Source organism: Myxocyprinus asiaticus, chromosome 15 (genome assembly GCF_019703515.2).
Source record: "Myxocyprinus asiaticus isolate MX2 ecotype Aquarium Trade chromosome 15, UBuf_Myxa_2, whole genome shotgun sequence".
NCBI lineage: Eukaryota > Metazoa > Chordata > Actinopteri > Cypriniformes > Catostomidae > Myxocyprinus > Myxocyprinus asiaticus.
The window spans coordinates 35,053,177-35,079,254 of record NC_059358.1 but is presented as its reverse complement, the minus strand read 5'-3'; the positions used below and the strand labels follow the sequence as shown (position 1 = coordinate 35,079,254).

The 26,078-nt window shown below is 36.9% G+C and overlaps 1 protein-coding gene across 2 annotated transcripts; it reads left to right on the top strand.

Moving 5' to 3' along the window:
* The first annotated feature begins 1,698 nt into the window (after nt 1-1,698).
* On the top strand, nt 1,699-19,396 carry LOC127452565 (ectonucleoside triphosphate diphosphohydrolase 3-like). Of its 2 annotated transcripts, XM_051718110.1 has the most exons (10): nt 1,699-1,826; nt 2,842-2,964; nt 3,997-4,114; nt 7,887-8,046; nt 8,736-8,895; nt 9,300-9,527; nt 10,551-10,823; nt 15,874-15,984; nt 16,109-16,243; nt 18,468-19,395. In XM_051718110.1, the coding sequence occupies exons 1-10, from the start codon at nt 1,770-1,772 to the stop codon at nt 18,657-18,659; spliced, it is 1,557 nt and encodes a 518-aa protein (XP_051574070.1). In that variant the 5' UTR covers nt 1,699-1,769; the 3' UTR covers nt 18,660-19,395. The 2 variants fall into 2 exon arrangements, with proteins under 2 accessions (XP_051574070.1, XP_051574071.1); XM_051718111.1 differs by lacking the exon at nt 10,551-10,823 and having other exon boundaries at nt 18,468-19,396.
* The last annotated feature ends 6,682 nt before the right edge of the window (nt 19,397-26,078 follow it).

The following is a 26,078-nucleotide window of genomic DNA, read 5'->3' as shown; positions in this document are numbered from 1 at the left end:
TTTTTGCACCAAAAGTGACCGTGTCACTTTAGAAGACATTAATTTAACAGCTGGTGTCATATTGATGATGTTTATGCTGACTATCTGTGATTTTTGGAGCTTCAAATGAGAACTCACCATCCACTTGCATTTTAAGGACCTACCGAGCTAGATATGTTTCTGTTTTTCTTCAAACGTTTTCTGGTGAAGAAAGAAAATCATACACACCTGGAATATCATGAGGGTGAGTAAATAATGGGAGAATTTACATTTTTGGGTGAACTATCCCTTTAAGAAACCTGAGCAAACCAACAAGGGGGTTTCCACATAATTTTGCCTATTTAGTGTGTATAGCATACCAAAAGGCATAGGTGCATATACTGTTGGATTACATAAAGAACTTCAGTGTGAAAATGCCACCATATCAATAGCAAACATGACTGCTTATATTCGCCTATATCATTTCCTTTCAGACCCCATCTAACAACATCAATTACAATGCATTCATAGCTGAATATACTGTATCTCTTCACTTTTACTTCACTTGCATCATGCTTTGATCCGGCACCTTTTAAAAAATATTGGATGTGCGTGGATTTTCCCTCCTTTGTTGATCCATTTAAATTGTCACAATAACTACTCAACTTTATGGGTTTTATGGGTTATGAGTTTTAATCCGATTTTCTAAGTAAATTAGATTACTGTAAGATTCAAATCAGATTAAATTCAAAGTGTTCAAACTTATTCATTTTGTTATTATTTAAAATAATTTTAGTCGGGTGAATTTTTTACAGTGTGGTGGACCAACATAGTTATGCTGTAAGCTAAATTTATCTAAAGCTGGACTATCAGAATGGTCTTTATGGTTAAGCTGGTTGTCCAAGGAAGTTTTGCTCATTAAGCTAGCTAAGAAGCCTACAGGGCACACCAGCACATATCATACCATCATCATTCCATGCTGGGGACAAGCATACAAACTACACATATGCATATGACTAGCAATGTTAGTACAGTATTTGCAGTAGGTTTAGTTTGTTGGAATAGTCTTCAGAAATATTGATGGTTTGATTTTTTTTCCTAGCAATTTGCAATAATAATTTCATGTGTCAATAGAGAATCCATGTTGAAATATAATGATGCTAATTATGATAATCATTTCTTCATTTACTGTAATATGTAACAGTGTTGAAATGCAAGACCCATCGTTTGTCTTTCCGATGTCAACTCAAAATGTGTCTGTAACCAGGCTGTGTCTGTACAGCATTATACAGTAAAAATGTGTGTGCTGAAATGTTTCATAAAAACAAGCAATTCTGTATTTATCATAGCAGTTTCATGAATTGAGAAAAACTTTCAGGTTTAAGCATATATATGGAGAAAAACTGTATAAATAGCCATAAATGAGCTGAGAGATTTGATTATTTGCAGAGGCACAAAGGAGAAATTAAATTAAGCATTCATCTAAATTTTACATCGAGTAGTAAAGAAAGAAATTATTGTCAGAGGTTAAATGGATGGAAAAGATTATGTATAATGATGAAAACATTTTTTACAGTATTTTCTGCTAATGTAACATTTCATTTATGTGTTGAAAATAGATTAAGTGGGCTGTAGTCTTAATCAAATGGGTGGAGTTTCTGAAGAAATTTAATGGAAAGCCCCTACTTATTGGATGCTGAAAGACACGCCCTCCCATTTTTTCTCCTCAGCACACTTAGGCACACACAATCATATACACACACACTCTTGCACATACAACCAATCATACTCACGTTCATACTCTGGACAGAATGATCAATAAGGAGTCACAGTCTTCAGACCACCTCACAGCATCCTCACGCAGAGGGGTAAGCACATAAACCTTTTTCAATTAAACTACAGTGCATGAATACACTGCAACATGCATGAATGTATGGTACATATGATAATTGTTGTTAATAATTAGCAATAAGCATTTCTTGTGAAAGTCACATCAGATCATAAAAGTAAAAAATGATAGTTCATGGTAATAGAGAATTATATATATATACATATACATAAATAATTAAATATATATTAATTGTTTATGTATTGTTTTAGTTTAGACTGTATTATTAATTATTTGAGACATTTGTATAGAACAAATTTGTCGAAAGATTCAGTTCTTCTCAACTAAATTTTATCTGACAGTGCTGTCAATCAATGATTGTAAGATGAAATATGCAAATTGGTCAAAGTCTGTGCTTGCCTCTAAAAAAATGCTCTTTGAAATATTCTGAAATCATGCTGGATAACATGGATCATCTGATTTTGTGCAAACTTCTGTAGTCTACACCAGCTCGAGCCCATGCTGTTATTAAAGCAAAAGGGGGACATTCCCATAAAATCGTCAACTTTGTGTCAATTTTTCAGTTCAGCATTACACTCAAATTGTTGTGCTGATCATAACATTTATAATTCAAGAAAATATACTAAATTAGAAAAATGCAAATTAGAAGCAATTTCACCAGTGAAAATATGCTTCAGTGGGGTCCACTCAGATGAACCCTGTTGCACATGCACTTTAATTGCTTGAATAAGGTGCATAAATGGGAGTGTAACAGGCTAATTTTTACAGGAGTTTAGAGGTAACAATCCCATGAACGACAGAATGCCTGTGGGCTCAATAGTTTGTGAGAGAATTTGTCAAATCATAAAATATGGCAAAAGTAGCAGATACGTCTGTACATGTCAGTATGTCCTTCTGTGAACTGCCATTGTTGAAGCAAGGAGTGAAAGTGATTTGTTGTGGGAGTGTTATTATTTTAGCTCTTAAGCCAGCTGGATGGGATTCAAGCTTCACAGTAAGCAGGAAGTGTGATTTGTTTATCTTTTTGTTTATAGGTGATGATGACAAAAGTTGCAGTAGCTTTGGCCGCCTCCTTTCTTCTGGCCAGTATAGCGGTAATCATTGCCATAGCAGTTATTCAAACTCATAAGAGAACTTACATATCCCCTGGACTAAAGGTAAGATCATGTATGCAATTTATGCACTCATGCTACAAAAGTGGGAACCCAATAAATTAGGTTTAATTGGGTACCTTCAGAGGGTGTAAAATTATAAAAGCATTACGTTCATCTGACAGTCACACATGGGCATGCAAAAGAGTTAATTTTGCTTAAATCAATAATTTTATGTAATTATAATATGATTTTCCAATTGCACATGAAAGAGTAAAATAACCCTGTAAAAAAATTTCAGCCACTAAAATTGAACCTAAAGTTTCAATTCTGCTTAAATTTTACGTAAGTAAAATCAAAGTGATTTTAAAATTATGACCTGCAGTCCACATATTCATTGCAATTATTCAACCATTTTGAATGTTATTACTTAAGAAGAATATCGAGTTGAAAACTCAACATCAAGTAGAAATTGTCAGAGGTAAAATGAATGGAAAAGATGTTGTTATAATGATGAAAACATTTCTTGCATATTTTTCTTTAATTTATGTGTTGAAAAACAAACTCACACATTATGCCATAGCATTATGGCCAGTATTCATTTACAGGTGAAAGTACATGAAAGACTCCTGAATTTTGCTTTTTTATGTATTTATTTTCACCAAAGCAACCACTCTTTTTGTAGCACTGAATGGAAATCGATTTGTCCTAAAAACAGAAAAGCTTTCAGCGGACAATCACCATTGATGGAATTATTAAATTCTGCACAATGCTGCATCTTTGTCCAGGAAGCCACTCCTAAAATCTTAAGATATATGATCCTTTTGATGACTCATAAAGTCATTCCTCGCATATTTTCCCACTGGATGAATATGTTTTTATTTTAGCGTCTTTTAAAACAGCTGCAGGCAATTGTACTTGTCTGTTCTTGAGTGCCTTAGCCAGTAAAGACTACAGCCATGGCAAATAGCTATTCACCAATGTATTTTTCAACCAGTGTGAATGAATGAGCTCTTTATTATTTTGCAAAACCTTTTTGGACAGAAATCCTGACAGGGTTACAGTAATAATGTCTGTTGTTTCTGTCTCTTTCTCCAGTATGGTATTGTGTTGGACGCAGGCTCCTCCAGGACTACTGTGTATCTCTATCAGTGGCCTGCTGAAAAAGAAAACAACACTGGAGTTGTTAGCCAGACCACAAAATGTCAAGTTGAAGGTACAAATCAAGAGACCTATAACCTTATAATCATTTCAGGTTTATTTGAAACATGGAAGCCCACCCAGTCTATAAAATATTGGTACATTAAAGAGCAGTGGTGGGCCGTGCATCAAAAGTCTATGCCTTCAGTGTGATTCATGCCATTAAGAAAACACAGTTTCACAATGAATAAGACACCCTATGCCTCTGGGCATCATGCATTATGTTGCAGCTAACTAATAATACCAATTTACATTTTAAAACACGTCCACGCACGAAAGCCAGAACTTGAAACGACACTTAATGCTCAAACAAGCCTAATTTTAACTGCAGCATGACTGTTTTGTGAAATGAAAGTCTCCCAAACAGACATTCAAAAATCATAATTTTTCATATGAATCTACCAAGGAGGTCTATAATACCTGGAAAAATCTATCTAATAATATTTGTGATTTAAATGTTGCTTGCAATAAATTTGTTTCGTCAGGGTACACGGTTATGCTGCGTTCCATTCAAGTTGGATGTGGTATATTCCTACTTGATATCTCCGAACATAAATGCATTCCATTCCCTGATATTCGGAACTGCAACGCTCCCGTTAGCTTAGCAGGGGTTTGACTCTCATTAGAGATGTCTCCTAGCAACCCAACTGATAAACAATGCTGCAGCGCTAGCATTTGTGCTTCAGGTGTACGATTATCAAAAGAGATTATAATGTTTTATACACCTGTTTCTGCAGACGTTTGTTAAAGAAGCTTTAATATCATGTAATGTGGAAACAAACTCATTTATCGATACTACTTAATAAAGTGAATGTTTATCACTTACTTTGTATATCTCCCTGAGTGTCGACATGTTTGTGTGACATCATGCCCCTACATCTCGGCGAAATCGGAGTTGAGAATTTCTGCACGAGCCTAAAAGTTGTAATCCTGACTTAAAGATGCATTCCATTGCACTTTTCCTAGTAGGAAGTTGTAAAATCTGACTTCCCGAGTTGAATGGAACGCAGCACTACTTTTCAAAACTTGATCCGACACTGAATGCTCAAGCAGCCTAATTTACACTTAGAAAACTCCTGATGTTGCTATAACAATGCAAAAAGCACTTACCAATTTGCTTGAAGTGAAAATCAGTCATCCTTTCCTGTTTAATAAATTAAGCAATCACACCGTCATGCAGAACATCTCAGGTTTTTAAATCCATAAGGATCTCTTTCTCAATGGCTATAGCGGCAGTAATGACAGTCGACTCGTCAGCAAGATCTCGCGCTCTTGATTGCGTCACTCCAGGCCAGCTAGAAGGCCTCGACCGGGACATATCCTAAAGATCACACCCACCAAGAACAAATAAATCAATCTGATTGGCTGATGAATCTGACAATCTGAAGTTGCTCATTCATTTGCACTGTTGAGGGATTCTGTGGAAATTCTGAAGGCCTGATGGGGTGGAGCTCAGACTCATGCGCTGCTTCGGCTAAGGAGCATGGCTTTGGGCATGTGATTTGTGAAACAGTTGTCACACTTTGCTTGTAAGCATCAAGGAATAAATTATGACTGGATAAACTTTTCATTTTTCTCTATTTGTTTGTAGATTAATTAAGAGTGGAAAGCAATTAAAAATACATAGGCAAAAAGGTGATTGAGAAAAATATTTATTTATGCCAGCAGAGAAGGCTTTGCTGGCCCTGAGAATTCACCACTGTTGAAGACGTAATTGGACAAACTGGTCTCATACTAAAAATGTTACTATAATTATATTTTTGCAAAATCACTTGTGCCTCATTATACATATCGCTGCTGTTTTCTGGTGAAATTAACACTAGAGGCTCTACAACAGCACTGAGTTGTATTCACTTTCACACAAATCATGAGTAAATCTTTAGATTAAACAGCCTGGTCTCATGAACATTACATGACCATGGCAATATTTTTGCAAAACAAAATAACATGCTTCATTACTCGTTTGGCTGGAGTTTCCCAGTGAAATGTCCAGCGGTGGGCACCATAAGCCAGTGAAATAATGTCATAATCAGACTAGGTTTTTACTGTGAATCTTTGATGCAGCTTTTAATAAGTAAAGTAACTAATAGTGTCCTAAAAGCAAATGAGTGGTAGACCTTTTTTAAATGATGCATAAGAGTAAAAGTGTTTCGATATTATAACATAGCAGTGTGTGTAATAGAGCAAAAAATAAGTGTCTATAAAGTCATAATCAGCAATTGTATTCGTGATTTTGTGTAAGCACAGTTGTTGTAGCGCCTCCAATGTTCATTTCGCCAGGAAACTGTGATGAAATACAGAACGAGGCACGTAAAAGTCATTTAGCAAAAATTTTCATTCTGTGAGACTAGGCTGAGAATAACACTTCATAAACACTTATTTTTTGCTCCTTCCCCCAAACAATACTCTTTCGAAACATGCTTACTATAACGCATATAATTGTTTTGAAAGATTATACATTTTAACACTTGCATTACATAACCAATACAAGCTTCCTCAAGTGTGACTAACTGATAGAGAATTGGACTTAACACACAAGCCAAAAGTATCATAGAAACGCCACAAAATGACATGGCTGCTTCAGCTATCACGTTTTTCATCTCACATGCTTTTATCACACAATCAGTTCGGTTTAGATGTAGCATTTAGAGTAGGGATGTCGATTTTGTTCATTTTAAAAATAGAAAAAAATATATAATCTCACATTTGCTTTTTATGAAACTATTGGTTAGGTTTCTGTTAAAGGTCTAAGTTAGGGAGGTAGGTTTTATTCATTTAAAACTCCATAGAGCATTAACCTTAAAAAACCTCATCTTTTTGGGAGAACATTAAACTCGCTTTTAGCACCACTCAGTGGAAATTTCACCTTGAAACTGCAGTGTTACGTTTATTAAACCCCGTAATATCATTTTGCAGAAATGTTGCCATTTGAACTATTGTGAACATTTTTCATGTGTTCAGGCTGTAATTGATGCAGTAACCCAAAAAAACAACAACAATTCTGTCATTACCCTAATGCCATTCCTAACACATTTGGCTTTGCATCTCTTGCCCTACAACAATTCATAGGTACCAGCAGCTGTCAATCTCCAAAAAAGAAAGAAAAAAAAAAACGTAAAAGCACCACAAAAGTCCATATGACTCGTGCGCTATATTCTACATTTTCTCAAGCCATACAGTATAATAGGTTTGTGTGAGGAACTTACTTAAGTTCTTGACCTCAGCCGATGCTGCAAAAATAGCAAGTCAGTGTCCTTGGTGGCAAAAGGCTTTACCTGTGTAGTAACCAAATGGGATGCATCATTTTTTAAATTTAGGACAAGAATGCAGGCAAGCTTCAGGGGAGGCCAAGAGTGCCTTATCGTGTTTATAAAGGCATTTAAACCACTAATTGTGATCTTTCTAAAAAAAAAAAAAAATAACAGCGGTCAGCTATGGGTGCAGCACACAGCACAGTGATACAAATAGTTGCTTGATAAAAAGGTCACTGACCAATCAGCATCCAGGACCGAAACTATTAGTTTTATAAAACAGCATATGGATTTGGAATAGCATGAGGGTAAATAAGGATTTTGAAGAAAATGACAACATTTAAATTTTTGGGTGAAGCATTCTTTTAAGAATGAAGGACGATTAGTAATTTGGATTAAATCTTTTATCTTATCTCATCTTTGTGAGTGTAATTCTTTACTACACAATTTACTGTGGAATCTAGGAGGCAGCAGTAAAATAATGTAACTTTTAAGTGTACATATGTGCAATGTTATAATGAAATATGTCTTTTCAAGGCCCTGGTATTTCAGATCTACATATAAATGAGGCTCAGGACAAGAAAACATGGACAAGTTTAGAATCTTGCATGGCAGTGATAACCAAGACCATTCCTACCAATCAGCATAACTCCACCCCTGTCTTCCTCGGAGCAACAGCAGGGATGAGACTTTTACAGTAAATAATTTCAACACAATCAGTTACTCTTTCTGGATATGTTTTATCCAAATAATGTTTGGTTGTGCTTTGTTTAAATATATAATTTTTAAGTACAGTAGTGCAGCCATTTACTGTAACATTGAAAGATTGGAGAGTCATAAAGCATTAGACCATACAACATAATAAAACAAACATATAAAATAGAAAAAGATCAAACTATATATATATATATATATATATATATATATATATATATATTCAAACTATATAAAGATCAAACTATATATATATACACATACATACACACACACACACACACACACACACATATATATATATATATATATATCAAACTATATAAAGATCAAACTATATATATATACACATACATACACACACACACACACACACACACACACACACATATATATATATATATATATATATATATATATATATATATATATATATATATATATATATATATATAAAATATCACTTATTTAGCAGCATGTCTGGACTCTGGACAGGGATATAAAATGTTATTGTGTCAAGGTATAATTGCTCCAACAAAAAGCAAAAACAAAAAAATTAGATTTTTATTTCTGTTAATGCCTCAGCTAACCTGATGCTTTGAAACTGAAATTTTTAAAAAATATATCAGTTCCACAAGCTGTGATCTTTGACAGTACAACTTTTTTACACAGCTTGAAAAATGAAGAGATGTCCAACACTATCCTGAAAGACATGCAGAGGTACCTTAGCTCTCTTCCCTTCAATTTCCATAATGCTTCTATCATCTCTGGACAGGAAGAAGGCCTTTATGGCTGGATCACTGTCAACTACCTGATGGGGAACTTCCTGGAGGTACTTAGAAATTTTTGTTTTCATATCCTACTTTAATCTAACTGATCATCACAGAAATAATTTTGAAACAGTTTCTTCTGAATTTTAAACAGCATTTTGCTAATCCTTTTATAATTATTATTCATGCAGCTTTTATGACCTCATATTAATTGAGAGACTATATGGAATATTTGTATTTAAAAATGCATTTGACACACTACAGTACCATTTAAAACGAACTAAAGAATGCAAAAAGGTGATTAATTGGTGAATATATTAAAAGAAATAGTGACCAGTTACAGGACCCAAGGCATACACTTTGCCTTATATGTTTATATACATTTTCACCTTAAAGCCTAATGCTGATAAAAGTCCATGGACAAATTGTGATTCTACCCATTTGAATCATGTATTATGTTTTATAGAAAGATCTATGGAATGCATGGGTACATCCTCATGGAGCTAGGACAGTCGGTTCATTGGACTTGGGTGGAGCCTCCACTCAGATTGCCTTTGCTGTTACTGATGATGTCAGAGGAGAAGATATTATTAAGGTTTCGCTCTATGGCTATGAATACAACATCTACACGCACAGTTTTCTCTGCTATGGGAAAAATGAAGCTGAGAAGAGAGTATTGGCCAAACTTTCAAAGGTAGAACCTGCTCATGTTTTTATTTATACATTTCTGGAACATCCTCATTTTCCTTCATCCTATTTTAGCAAAGTATTAAATTAATTAATATATAGCGAGAACAGTGTCCCAGACATTTGCATTGTGCTTTCATAATGTCTCAAACAAACTACCAAAAATGGAACTCGCCTCAAAGAAATTATCCTTCCACTAACTGCATCCTCCTCTCAGGATATCAAGAACATTAAAAGAAAACAATTCTGCAATGGAAACTCCTTTCTACATCTGTACTTTGAGATCGGACAATGACTGTACCTATTATACAGTTTTTTATTTATTTTTTATTTTGCTCCCCTCAGTAATTGCACGAGGAAACTGATCACAAATTCTGTAAAACCTTTCTTATAAAATCCATTACTGCTGAAGCTGAGAGCTGCATTTAAACTTGTAGCTCATGCTTAATATTACCTCAAACAAGCCATGTCAATACTTTTACAGACTACATTGTCATCAGTAATTTAATGTAAGGCTGAAATGGAGGGATGACTTATATTACATTTTTATCTGATTTGATCTTAGGTGAAGGATATGACAAGAAAATTTCCAATCAGTTGGCTACTTGACTTTTTTTTTAAAATACTTTTTTAAATGTAGTTAAAATAAGTATATGTGAGTTAAAGTAAAATGTAGTTAAAATAAAAATATTTTATTTAAAAAAAAATACATTTGTAAATATGTACTGTATTATCATATTTTTATTATAAAAAAAAATAAAATTAAAAAAAGTAAAAATTGTTCACCCAAAAATGAAACTTTGGTATTAATTTACTCACCCATCTCTCAATCTACTAATTTACTCAACCATCACTTTCCAAATCTGTTTGATTAATTACTGTGAATCATGACTTGAATAATATGAGTCTTTATGATTCTGACTGACCATCCATCAATTCATCTGAAAATAACCATCTCAAATAGTGTTACCTGCTGTATCATAATAATTGATCTCATAGATTTGTTTTATATATATATATATATACTTAGGATTTCACCAACTGGAATTATGTGAAGAACCCCTGTTATCCTGCTGGTTACAATATCACCATGCCTGCAGAGGAGATTTTTGGAAGTGAGTGTACAAAGAGTAAGGCTCCTCCGAAGTATAGCCCACAGCAAAACATTGCTTTCTTTGGATATAGTGATCCTGAACAGTGCAAAGTCTTGGTCAGGAGCATCTTTGACCTGACGTCCTGCCGTGGAGCTGAGAACTGCTCGTTTGAAGGAGTTTATCAACCGCCAGTCAGTGGAGAGTTCATGGTAGGCATTGCTCTACAGCTGTGGTTCTTAACCTGGAGGTCGCAACCCCCCAAAAGGGTCGCTGGGGGGTCACGGGACAACTTTTATTTTGAACGAGTGTAAAAAATACTTGCATCATGGCACCACCTACCGGCGACTTGATATAAACTAATTACTGCTTATTGCAAGACATCACCTCGGTCTAGTAATTCATATATTTGTAGTCATCTTAGTTGGTCAGCAGATTAGTCATGGAATGATTTCTAACTGGTGCTGCTGTTAAAAAGTGTCCAACAGAAACAGAGTCAAATGGAAAGAAAGCCAAAAGCAGGAAATATGACGAAAAGTACTTGGAATATGCTTTCACTCAGTCGATGGGGATCCACGACCACAGTGTGTGATTTGTGGTGATGTATCAAAGAATGAGAGCCTTAAACCATCCGAGATGTTAAGGAACTTAAAAACTAAACATTAATCACAAATATCAAAGCCACTGGAGTTTTTCCAGCAAAATATTGTCTTTCTTAAAAGGGGGTCACACTTGCAAAAAGGTTAAGGACCACTGATCTACAGACTAGCTAAACGGTGTGGTGCCTATTAGACCAGTGGGTGTCAACTAAGACCCAGTTTACACCTGGTATTAAGATGCGTCTTGGATGATAACGCATCGCTGTTAACATCTGGTTGCTTAAATGCATCTCCTGTGACCAACTGTGTTCTGATTTCGAGGGGAGGGACTCTGTTTCATGACGACATACATCAATCACTATGTCAGTGTGTTACAGCATGACAGTAAACCCCAAAAAAGAAAGCACAAAAGAACCGACATGCTGTTTCTCCCAGATGCAGAACACAACATTTCAAACAGAATTATCTGTTATTTTACTGTATTACCTGCATTAAAGGAGCTTCAGATGTTCATGGTTCTCATCTTTGTCACTGCATGTTGATTTCAGACACACTGAAGAAGATCTGTGAAGCTCTCGTGCTTGTGTATGTATTTGCTTTTTCAAATATTAAAATTAAACGTTCATTTGCTTTTAAAGCCGCTAGTAACAGAGGGGTGGCTATTCACTGCTGTCTAGGACACATTAAGGAAGAATAAGTGTTTAAACCTCAAATGCGTTGTGGTCACATGTGTTTTTGTGATCCTAACACAAAACATTTCAGACCTCTTTTTGATCTGTAATTTAGCATTGACCACATGTGATCCGATCACCAAAAACACATCTTAATACCAGGTGTAAACAGGGTCTTATAGAAAATAAGTTGCAGACCTGTTCAGATAGGGTCATGGACAGCAAATAATAAAATGCAACTAATCATATAATTGTGTATGGATGGCAAACTGAGACGTTGTGTCGATGTAGTGACACTAGGGGTCACTCTTGGGAGCCCGAGACACCTCTGGTCTTTGATAAAAGGCCAATGAAAATTGGCGAGTGGTATTTGCATGCCACTCCCCCAGACATACGGGTATAAAAGGAGCTGGCGTGCAACCACTCATTCAGGTTGTATGCTGAGGAGCCAAGACAAGGTCCGGCCATTTCAGCGGGTAGTTCAGCGTTGTGGCAGGAGGGACACAACGTCTCGTTCCCTCCATCAGGGAACGGAGGTTACACAAGTAACCATGATGTTCCCTATCTGTCACTCACTTGACGTTGTGTCTCATGGTAGGTCCTACCCAACGGGGGAGGAGTTACTACAAGCATGGAGACTGTGGCAGAGGGGCCTCTGCCCAAGGAAGACACAGTTTGCCAACAGGGAAACGAATTTGCGGAAAATATACATTCTGTTTGCCTACAGGGAACCGCCACATGCGGAGCACCTACCCCAGAACAGGGCTTTTAGTTAGCACGTGTACTGGGCAGGCAGCGAGTCTCTCTGAAAACTCGACTGCCACAGGGCTCGGAGGAAGTCAACCAGGGAACATAGTTTGTGAACACTACTGGGAGTTAATGGTGCACGTCTTCAGCTCAGAGGAGGTGAAAGGCGCTATGTGCAAGCGATAAACCCGGCCGGCTATCCCGGCACGAAACCGGTTCCACCCGGAGGTTGTAGAACCTGGCAAAAGTGTTGGGTGTTGCCCAGCCCGCTGCTCTGCAAATGTCTGTTAGAGAGGCACCCCTGGCTAGGGCCCAGGAGGCCACTACACCCCTGGTAGAATGGGCTCGTAGCGCTACCGAGGGCGGCACGTCCTGGGCGTGATATGCCATAGCTATGGCGTCAATGAGCCAGTGGGCAATCCTCTGCTTGGAGACAGTGCTTCCTTTCCGCTGTGCACCAAAGCAGACAAAGAGCTGCTCAGAGATCCTAAAGCTCTGTGTGCAATCCAAATAGATGCATAAAGCGCGCACCAGACACAGCAACGACAGGGCTGGGTCTGCCTCCTCCTGGGGCAGCACTCACAGGTTCACCACCTGGTCCCTAAAAGGGGTCGTGGGAACCTTGGGCACATAGCCCGGTCGGGGTCTCAAGATCATGTGAGAGTAGCCCAGACCAAACTCCAGGCACGTTTTGCTGACAGAGAACGCTTGCAGGTCTCCTACCCTCTTGGTGGAGTTGAGCGCAGTCTGGAGGGCAATCTTCAAGGAGAGTGCCTTAAGCTCAGCTGACTGCAAAGGCTCAAAGGGGACTCTCTGTAGACCCTGAAGAACTACAGGGAGGTCCCATGAGGGAATGAGGCCTCACCCATCTCGACTAATTTGAGCCAAAGGTGCCGCCCTTGGACCACTAATGTGGACATTGCCCACCCGAGAGACCATGCCGTGATCTTCGTCGCCCAGAGAGTGAGGTCGGTCGCCGAGCGCAGTTCCTTAATCAGATCTGGGGTGGAACTACCCTTGTGCAGTTCTTTTAGCACCTTGGCTTGGTGGACCTGCAGGAGAGCCATGGCGTGAAGGGCAGAGGTGGCTTGTCCAGCAGCACTGTAGGCTTTGTCCGTCAGGGACGACGTGAACCTACAGGGCTTGGACGGGAGCTTTGGGCATCCGCACCAGGTGGCGGCGCTCTGCGGGCATAGGTGCACCGCGAGCGCCTTATCCACCGGGGGAATCACCGTATAGCCCCTGGCCGCCCCACCATCGAGGGTAGTGAGGGCGGGAGAACTGAGAAATCGGGACCGGGCAGTAAAAGGTGCCTCCCACGATTTTGTCAGCTCCTCATGCACTTCCGGGAAGAAAGGCACTGGAGCGGGGCGTGGCTGCTTTGAGCGGCGCCGCAAGCCCAGGAACCAATCATCGAGCCACGAGGGTTCGGGGGAGAGCGGAGGGTTCCACTCTAGTCCGACGCTCGCAGCCGCCCGGGAAAGCATGTCTGTCATTTCCGCATCAGACTGTGACTGGGCAATCATCCCCGAAGGGGGGAGCCCAGCTGAGGCTTCTGCGTCCGACTGGACAAGCCCGCTCTCCGATGCTGCGCTCGAGAGCTCATCAGCTTCGCGGGCTCCGAACAAGAGGTCAAACTCGCTGTGAGACGAGCCAGCAGACTCATCCGGAAGCCCAATCGGGGCAGACGAGCGTGCTGGGGAATGGGAGGTCCGTGGGGGGATACCCGGCGGAGGCGGTCCCATTGGGGTCCCCAAATCGCCCCCAGTGCTAGCCGCGCTGGCCTCATACCCGTAGGTAGAAGGACCGAGGCGGGGAGTCGCTGGGGTGACCGCAACGTTGCCATGGTCATGTTCTCGCAGTGAGTACATGAACCATCCACGAACGCTGTCTCCGAAAGACAGCGATCGTGACCGTCTGAAGTTGAGAGGTAACGACCGCAACCAGGAATAACACACAAACGGAAAGGCATCTTTAAAAAGATGCGTCTTTAAAAAGACGTTCTGTGTGTGCCGCTCTTTTAGAGAAATATACTCTTTTAGGAAAATATACTCTCTTTTGTCTGCTTAAGCACCCAGGGGCATTCTCTGCAGTGCACCAGTGCAGAGGAGGGAGAAGCTGCTGAAATGCACCGTCAGATCCAGCAGAGTTGAATGAACAGTCAGCTCAGTAAACTTCGACCATTCGGCTCCGAAGAGAAAATCTGAATGAGTGGTTGCACGCCAGCTCCTTTTATACCCGTATGTCCGGGGGAGTGGCATGCAAATACCACTCGCCAATTTTCATTGGCCTTTTATCAAAGACCAGAGATGTCTCGGTCTCCCAAGAGTGACCCCTAGTGTCACTACATCGACACAATGTCGAGTGAGTGGCAGATAGGGAACTCTTCCCATATGTTTTGTTTTTGATGTCAAAGGTTGTGCATCCAATCAGACTTCATCAGTCATTTAGTTCTGTAATATGGCTAATACTATATATAATGCAATATTTGTAGTGTTTGTGTGTTAAGCTGGTAAAACACAATTTTGCTATTGTATATACATCTACAAAATTGTCCAATGTCCATGCCATCTAATAATTTTTAAAATGATTTGCCTATGCTGTTCATGGTAATGCCGTTCACTATTATAAATGTTATGTTTGTTTTTAAGGGCATTTTTTCAATAACAATACACAATACGATTGTATTTGTCAATCTTATTTAACTACATTAGTGAACATGATCTAACAATGAGCAATACGTTTACTGCACTTATAAATCTTGGTTAATAATATTAATGTCAACATATACTAATACATTTTTAAAGTTAAAAATTGTATATGCCAACATTAGTTGTAGCATTATGAACTAACATTAACTAACATTGAACAATACTATATTTGTAAACTAACATGAACCAAGATTAATAAATGCTATAAATTGTTCATTGTTAGTCCATGATACCAAATGCATTTATTTATGTTCACAAATATAACCTTAATGTAAAGTGTTATCCATCTTTCTTGATTTTCTACGATAAACGATTTGCTACCTGATTTCCAATGTAAAATCTGTTTCTTGAAGCAAAACCATTGTATTTGAGCTAACTGTTATATAAATGTACACTATATTTCTGCTCTAACTTCTGTTAGACCCCAAATTTAAACTTACTTTAAGACCTAATGTAAAATGTGTTTAAAACAAGAGAGATATTATTTAATATTTGTTACAAAGTAACCATATGATGAGGTATTATTTTGCTTAGGCATATGCTGGGTTCTACTGGACTGCCTCGGCTCTTAACGTGAAGGGTTCCAAGAGTATGGAGACATTTAACCACAACATGAAGATATTCTGCTCGAAGGACTGGAAAACTGTGAGTGCTGGCTAACTGCTTCATAACAATATGCACTGGCAAAAGAAGTACTTCTTTGAATTATCTTTATGATTGATGTGTAAAATGAGTACACTTTTGTTTTTTATCTTTTTTCCCTCTTTAGCTCAAACAAACCTTAGACATCAAAGAAAACCATCTGAAGTCTTACTGCTACTCAGCAAACTATGTGCACACTATTCTTGCAGATGGATATAAGTTTAACACAGACAACTGGAAAAATCTCAATTTTCAGAAAGAGGTATACATTTCACATCATGTACTTTATCTCCATCTGATTTATCTAACAAGTGATGATCTTCTTAAAGGTTAAATGTGTAATTTTTCACCAATATTGACACCAAAGGTAACTGCAAAATATACAAATAAACAGGTAGTCTCTTCCAGTGATGGCCAATGATGATTACTGATCTATAGCAGCATTTTTATTATTATTATTATTATTTCTTATTTTATTTATTTTTTCAGATATAAATCAGGCTACTGTTTGCACAATAGTCAGTCTTTTCATAAATATTTCAAAACACAATGATAGTAAAGTGTGAGTGGCGGGCTCTGGTTTAATTTTACTCTAACATGTTTTGGAAAAAGGGACTCTCCACCATGATAAGTGGCTGCTTATGGCTGACTATAAACTTAGCTACACAATTTGTTAACTTCTTGGCCTGTGGTGAATCAATTAATATTTTTTTCCTAAGGTGCAAATCTTCCGCAATTGTAGGTTGTTCCTGTTTACAGCCTTTCGCTGCACTGCCCTGCCATTCACCATGATATCTGTTCATATCGGATATAGGTCAGCTCCATCAACCCAGAATCTGAAATTACTCCAAAGTTCACTTCTTTTGCCATTTCCCCAAAACTCTCCAATTTGTTTATCCGCCATAACATTACCCACAATGAAACACCATGCAAAACACCAGCTGCGCAAATGTAGGGGTGACAGAGGGGACAATAACTTAGTATTAAGTAGTAAATGTTATATCATCCCCTTGTGGTCTCGTAAAGCTATTATACCAGACTACATTAAACAGAAGTTAACTGACAGTGAGTTGGAAAGCACACAAATTAGGCCTCTAATTTAAATGCCTGAAAATGTTATCAATGCCTCAAAAAAGTATCAAGAAAATAATGTGCCCATCAGTAATCGATGTATCAATAATTTATGATGTTTTTATATACAATATATTGAGGAAATTAACTAATGCTTTACTGCACATTAAACTAGGAAAGAAGGAAATATTTTACTGTAACAGAAAAATGCACATTTCAATTTCACTTTTCAATAATGCAGTTATATTTAGTAATACTGTACATGGTTGACAATGTTTTAAGGGTTGTTTGTCCATTTAAGAAATATTAAGCTATCATGCAAACCTTCTTCTCTACTTCTTACCTCTATTTCCAACACATTAGCTGTGCCCTGTGACAGGAAGAACAAAGGGTCAAGAATAGCTTTTTTGTACCACTGGACTGAAAAGTAGGGCCCTGTAAAAACCTTCTCACAGTTACAGTAATGTATTTCTGAGCAGCTGCTTTCTAAGGAACATACACTATACGTCAAGCCTTAATGCATCTCATGTTTTTGTGCTTGTCTGAGATGCCAAATATCTAAAATACATCAAAAATACACACTGTTCCACTCTTTACTCTCACAGATCTGTTTTGCCTATACAGAATGCTGTAAAGCAGGGTTTCCCAAACTTTGTACACAGACCCCCTAGGGTTTTGTGAGGGGAATGCAGGGAAAGAGATGCCATTGTTGAATTAATTTAAAATATATAATAATAATAATAATAATAATAATAATACATAATAATAATAATAATAATAAAAAAAAGTTAATACAAAAAAAATAACAACATAAATATTTCAAATGAACACACAATCATTATATTTTAAAAAGTTAACATCACTAAAAATATCAGCGGGAACTTCAAGCAAAGTCAAAAATGAATGGGGGCACAAGGCAAATACCCTGTAATGAATTCCTTTTTTATTTGTAGCATCTGAAATATTTTAATATTTAATTCTATGCCTAGTTATAGGTCTAAATATTTATAAAATATAAAATATTTAAAATCGAACTTTATAGGTAACAGCCAAATTACTTTTAATTAGCTTTACATATACAATGATGAAACACGTTTGCCTTATTCATAATGTATGAACAGAACAAATTTCTATGTAAAACCCATCCCTATAGAAATTGTATCATTCAATGGGACAGTTTATTTGCAAATTGTTTTATGTATGATTTACACTGAAATTTGTTCTGCTTGTGTTTGAATATATAGGTATATTGTTAGAAAAAAGATTGAAAATCAGATCCATACAGGTGGCAAATATTGGCACCTAGTAAAAAAGTTAATTTCTGCTCTTTTCAGGCCATAAAGTTAGGGAACACCAGCAGTAAAGAATCCGACTGATTAATCTACTTTGCATTTGACTCTCTTTGTGTTTTACAGGTGAATAAGACCAGTATAGCCTGGTCCCTGGGCTACATGCTTGCACAGTCCAACATGATCCCAGCAGAAGGGAAAATCCTCAAGCTACCCATAAACAATGTTCTGTTCACTGGACTTCTTCTTATGTTCTCTGCTCTGACTATTATCACCCTTACCTACCTCGTCATTGCACTGGCGCGCTTTCTTTATTGAGGTTTTGTACTGAGTTCTCGCCAGTAGGTCCCATTTAGGGAGGTTTTGTTAGTCAGGAGGGATCCAGATGTGTCAATGCAGATCTGCCTGTTAGAGGAGGATTTAAAATTTTTGGAACCTCAAGCTACTGTTTTAAAGGTACAACAGTGCTAAGGTTGACAAGATACCTGGATCTTGTTCAGTGCATTGGGGAATTAAGCAGATGTTATAACCTGTAATAAATTTAATTCAAAAGAGCAAAATATCTATCCACAAAAGGGAGTGTACAGGTCTTTCTAGTCAGGCCATAGCAAGCTCTTATACTGTGGATTTGAATGAAGACACTGCAGAGTAACCCACTGCAGCTTATATAAAATGTATCTGCTATGGTCATGGCAATGTTTTGACTGTGTATTGCATCTACTGTTTGTCTCACTCCATTGCATCATGCCTTATGTATTTTATGTATCTATTTCTGCATGTGCTCTTCGGCGCACATTGTCTTTGGATGAAGTATGTAATAATACTCTAAATAAATGTTATAGTTGTTAAGTGACAGTGCAAATAGGGTGAAGGTACAGTTTACAACCAAAAAGAACATTATATTTTATATTCAATGTGTTTTGTGTGTACAGTATGTGTTTTACTGTTAAAAATAACATTTCATAATCCCTTTAAGTAGTTAACAAATATTACATAGTGATGATTTATTAAGCATTATACAATGTAGTAATGTTTGTTAATGTTATTAAAGTTCATGTAAATTCTTATAAATCTGATGACTCATTATGTCCTGAATACACAAAAAGGGACTACAGATCCTTCACATGCAGCGAACCAAATATAACTCTTGAACTCTGGTCCTAAAACTAATTTACTCTCTATTTAAACACAAAGGGGCTGCGTTGGTCTGCCACAAATATAAATCACTGTAAGATACGTGATGACATAGCAAACTTTAAGATCTCATATACAAGTTTGGTGTAAGGTGTAACACTAGTTGGAGTAGTTTGTAATAATAAGAAGCAAAAAAATTAATAAAATAAAAATAAGCATCACATCACGGATTAAATCTTCAGAAGCTATATAATAGGTGTGAGCAAGAAACAGATCAATATTTAAGTTCTTTTTTACAATATATCTCCATCTTTGACCAGCCCCATCTAGTAGGTGGCAATTTGCACAAAGAATATGAATCTTGAAAGAAAAGAAAAAAAAGAAGAAGAATGTGAAAGTGAAAGTAGAGATGTATAGTAAAAAAGACTTAAATATTTATCTTTTTCTCACCCACACATTTCATATTGCTTCAGAAGACATGGATTAAACCACTGGAGTTGTATGGATTATTTTTATGCTACCTTTATATGATTTTTGGAGCTTCAAAGTTTTGGTATCCATTCACTTGCATTGTGAGGATCTACAGAGCTGAGATATTCTCCTGAAAATCTTAATTTGTGTTCTGCAGAAGAAAGTCATATACATCTGGGATGGCATGAAGTTGAGTAAATGATGAGATAATTTACATTTTTGGGTGAACTATCCTTTTAAAGTTGGGCAAAATCTGCCATTTTACAGTGGACTTTTTAATAATTGGATAAAATGGGCAGATTCAATTTATATCAAGCTTTATTGGCAAGAGAAACTTTAGTGTGCATTGCCTTTGCATTATTAAACACTGAAAACCGATATAAAGCAAATGAATGCTATTCTTTTAACTTGGATCTTTCCCATCTCAGAATCCGTTGTTGACTCTAAAATATTGATTATTGCAATAAAAATGATGAAATGGCAGGTGTGCACATCCAGAACAAAGTTATGTAGGTTACAGCAGGGACATTATAGTGCACTAACCCCGTCTCAACCCTTACTGCAAGTCCCTCATTCTACCAGCAGAGGTCAGTAGTACTACAATATGTTTTCGAGAAGCGATAAATCATCTCCAGATAGACTCTTTGAGTTTGAGGACTGTGAAACGCAAATTGTTGTTTGAATACTTGGTGTAGATCATTTTCTTGGTAAAGTTCGAGCGAGACAGTATCTTAAAGTCCAAAGTTACTTCTCCTTACAAAAATGTACAATGGTGGAAACCATTTTCGCCATTGTTCGCCTACTTTTATTGCTCTTACTGCTGTGCTATTACTGTGAAAATAACACATTAATAAGGGATCTCCTTCAAACAGTGTTAGAAGCTTTTTGAATATTTTGTAATTTTATTATTTAATTTTTTTTTTAGTGGAGGCTAATACAAAGATACCACATTTTTATTGTAATGACAACTAAAGTATTTTAGCAGAAAACATTTACTGTTTAAGGGTCTTATGATTGTGAAGTTCACGGATTGTGAACACAAGAACTAATGAAAGGACTGATGTGAGTTCATTTGTAGCCTACTAACGGATCCATATAACTATGAGACAATAACATACCACGGTTCTTGTGTAAATAACTAGGTACTTGTAACTTATACGGAATACGGGATACGGGATAAGCTGAGGCGCTCAGCTCAGGACAATAAATTTCCTCAGGAAGGTGTTTTTTCCTCTCCAAACCTCTTCTCCACTTCTCAAGTCCACTAACCTCCAATGCGTTGCTATCAAAGCTTTGCTCTGAGACTAAAGAATAAACCCAGGAAAACAGAAAACCACAGAGCAAATGTGACTTTGCACATATCGTATGCATGCACTGGTGCAGTCAACATTGGAATAACACAAAGTAGGTATACAAACTGGAACAACAGTGTGTTGGCATGGATGTGCAGCACAGGAATGAAGATGATGTGGTGCTGAAGATGCAGGTTAACAGTCAAACGCATTGTGTTTACAATGGTAAGTTAGAAGCCAATCATTTTCAGTTCAGTTCAAAATGTTTTCACCTAAATTTCTTATGCACATGGACTGCTTTCCTGAGTTTACAAAATGGACCACATATTAGAAAGTGGTTCTTTGCACAGGTCCTGATCACTGATGGAATAGCAAACACTGAATGCATGAAAAAAAAAAGCTAAATAGATATTGTTTGAGACTTTCCATGCAAACTCTCACATTGCCAATTTGCCACCCAGAGAAAAGACTGAATGAAAGAGGATTGCTGTTTGAATATAAATGCATGGAGTTTTGTATTTAAATTCAGTAGAAGTTAATAGTTCTGAGACCGATCAAAAGAATTTGCTTCAGTGTCTGAGCTCTTTGCAGGGTAAAGCAATACAGCACATTGTGTGTATTGAGATCAGATCTTTTAAAGGATTCTTTTATACTCTGCAGAAATCTACAAGACTCTGTCAGCAATGCTTGCTGATGCATCCAAGAGTTATTCTACAACAATGCTTAATGTTTTTCCAGCATCGGCAATTCTCCATAGCATTCAACACAGCTCCAGCCCTCCCCATCAGGAGAGACCCCACTAAAATCCCCTACTCAGCAAACCCGAAGTTCAGTATGTTCTGTTCATGAGAGGTTGTTTTGCAGTTACTATGCATTGTGTTGAAATTATTTGCAGAAAAGACTATTGTGATTGTTTTCTGATTTCAGTTATACCACAGACAGAAATATAATCTCTTTTTTGTTGGTTAATATATAAGTCACACTGTATGCTGATGTAACTTTATTGAGTCATCTCATATAATGCTTAGTGCAAAATCATGCACATAAACAGAGATGTGAGACAAAATATTGAATGCCTCCTGGCAGTGGCAGCCAGATGCTGATCTGGACTTTATCTAAGGTCAATCTGGAGGTATTTTAACAAGATTACCAGGTCTTTTGAAAGAAATTACAACTATCATACCACACAGGGAGACTTGGTTCGTTTCTGAATGATCTTGAGTCTTTATGCACCAAACCTCTAATTTTGCAACCCTGGGCACTTACAATTTTAGTTTGGCAAGAGCAAAGAGCTTTTCTACTGGCATGCCTTTCACATGGATATGTTGGCATGGAGGTGGTGTCTAACTGCACGTTTAAGGATTGTTGACACGAGGATGCTAAAAGCTTGTGCAATTGTATTCTTCTGTGATCCTTGGTGAAAGTTCTGCTGATAAGATAAATTGATTTATCACTGCAACTGAAGTTGTTAGAAAATAAATAATAGTGGAGATGGAAAGTTTCAGACGTGACTGTGTTTTCTAAGCCATTGTCTGGTTTATCGAATTCTACAAGATTTTGTCTCATTTATTTTGTGTTCTCTTTCTTTGAAAAAGTGGTAATCTGTAATTGTTACCACAAGAATTATTTTCTACTTGATCTACCCCATGAACATTAGTTGGTGTAAATTAATTTAGCAGGTTTCTTAGGGTGCTTTCACACTAGCACTTTTGGTGTGCACCCGAGTTTGAATGGCATCAAAGTTCATTTGGGTGGTGTGAACGCTGTTTTCCAAACTCGGATGCGCACCTGCGTACCGCACTCAAGTCCACTTGAAAAGGTGGTCTGGGTACGGTTCATGTAGTTCAATGCAGTCGTAGGCTACCAAATCGCAGAACCGCTATTGCACATTCAATGAATCCGTAGCAGACAAACATAATTGTCATTTTGTGCATGTAAAGTTTTGGTGGTAAATCTAAAGCTATGAATACTTCAAAAACACAGCGAAGCTGATGTCTTCTTGAGTTGTTGCCTAGTTACAGCAATAAACAGCTACCGCTTGTACTCATGTTGATGACATAATCAGACCACGGTTCGGACCCAAAAAATATGATTTGAATAGAGACCAGTTGGGGCAGGAGGAGGGGGGAAGATACGAACTCAGGTTCGGTCCAAGCAATCGAATCGAATCACACCAAATGTGAAAGCACCCTTAGTCAGATTAAATAACATTTTTGACTTCAATAAAACTAGTTTATTTTGATGTTACCACATAAAGATTTTTTAGGTATTTTTTTACAGAGTATCTTAGTCATGTATTTGGTAGCCTTTTTTTTTTTTTTTTTGCCAGGAAATTCAAATAACACCCATTGCTACCCAGTTAAACTGGGTTTATGAGTTTTATCTCATGGAGTAGTCTGATTTCTCCCATGTTTTCAGTAACAATTCATAAAACAATGTTAAAGTCATGTCTGTAATGCACATCTCTACCAGTTCCTTTAATTGTTATAGGTTTATTTGTACAGTATGGAGTATGTATTTCTTCTTGTGACAGTTGGCTTAACTTTTCCACGAGTAGAAAAGCAAAACAGTTTGTGCACTTTAGTCACGTCTGGGGTTAGATTCTTGACAACCTTGGATAACTGCAGCTCTGTCCAAACAAACCCATGTTCGCCACAGATTTATTGATTATGTAGCCTACAACCCACATACAATTCCCATCCTTAAACCGGTCAGTCACTCCCATTACATTTAAAATATATATTAAATGCACCACCAAATCAATACTTCACTGGTGCAATCTTAAAAGTGTTTGCAGGTGAAGTTGAAGCTGTAGCATCTGCTAAATATGACTCATTTCTGAAAATCTTGTAAGAAGGGAACTATGTTTGAAAATACACTGTGCCATCTGCTCTAGAGTAGAGTACCCGTTTGCAAGTTACTGCTTGGCTGCCATAGTCACTCCTGAGAGAGCAGTATTTCCTACCAAAAACATTAAGCACTGTTGTCCCAGATTTCCAAGCAAAAGTTAATAACATCAGATGTATTTTTATTTATTTATTTTATTGCTTATTTTTTAGTTTTGTTTGTTTTTTTAACCATCTTTACCTGTACAAAATCACTTCAGTAGCAGCAGTGGTTGAATAACAAAAACATTTACAAAAAGTACCATGGTGATACCATGGTCATTATGATATCATGGTAATACCGTGGTATTTCATGAAGTGCCTCTGAGTATCTTGTAAATACCATAGTACAACAGTACACAAATTTGTTAATTATTTACCATTACATAGTTATATCAAAGTACCATGACATTACCGACTGAAACCGTCACTGCACCATGGTACCAAAGTACTTTTTGTAAGTGCAGTACCAGGGAGAAACTAAATGTAAACATTCAATAAATGTTATTATTTGTGTTTAGCTATGTGTATATTTTTGAATCAACTAAATCAATTAAATCTCAATAAAATTTAATCAGTTTATTCTGCATTCGTCCTTTCAGGCATGTTGCATGCTGAATTATAAAACAGATAGTTCTGGTCTTGGATGCTGTTTGGTAAATACAGCATTCCAACCATGCTAAAATGCACAATATATTTGTACCTACTGTGTGTATACCTTTTAGTGGAAGGGTGAAAATGTGCGTTGTTAATATTTTATTATGTATCACTTTTTATAAAAGCAATAAGAAACTCCCTGAATGGATGGGGGCAGTGGTGTAGTAGTGACTGAATAGGTGGGCATACTGTGAATTTATCGAGGACAAAACAAATTAAATAAAATAAAAAAAATGAACACACCTGGTCTCAAAAAGTCATATATTTACACTGTATTACTTGTTAATGTATTTACATTATATTACTGTATAAAATGTGTAAGAAACACTACATAAATAAATAATAATAACAATTTATTTTCCGTTGTAATCATAGTCTCAATTGAACTTACAAAATGTTTGTCAGGGTAAGACAGTTTCTTGCTGGCATGGTGTACAGTACACTACTAAAACTTTATATTAAATATCTATTTAAATTAATAGGTCTGATTAACTGTTCTTTTAATTAATAGTAAAATGGGTAACACTTTATACTTACTCTAATTAATAAACTAATACAAACATAACCTTGTTCATAATAAACTGTTAAGCACTGTATAGGTAATGACTAATTAGTGTAGTAATGTTCACGTTAACACATTTACTTATATTATGATATACAGTACATAAGCAGGGCCGTAGCAAGGTATTCTGGGCCCCCTGACTCTATATTGCTCTGGGCCCCTTTCCTATTAAAAAATATAGTTTCGAATTTGTTGTGGGCCCCTTTGGACCTGTGGACCCCTAGAATCATTACCACCTTCCACCCCACTAGCTACGGTCCTGTCATAAGTATTAATTATTAGGCTATTTGTTTTATTTTTGTACAAAAATTTTCTTTCCTGTGTATAGTGAAATAGCTTTCCTATTAAGAAATATAAATTAAGATGATTTGAAATCACTAGGGAAAAAGACACCACTGACAGCAGTAAAAGACAGAAAAAAAGATATTTGATACAATTACGGGACAACTTGTCATCTGCGAAGAGCATAAAAAATTAAAAAAAAAACTAGCACGGATGCAGTGACACTCAGTATTTTCCCAAAGTTTAATAGCATAAGTTATTATTTAAATGCATTAATATTTTTACTTTCAGCAGCAAAGTAAACATACAGCGAAAATTATGGTGACTCCAGCGCTGCTGGTGAATCAGCATTTCACTGTAGACGCTAGAAATGTCACGCTCCTTATTAAAACAGAAAATATGATTGGTTAAAAAATATCCAATCACGTTTAAAATGAACATTGTGATTGGTAGC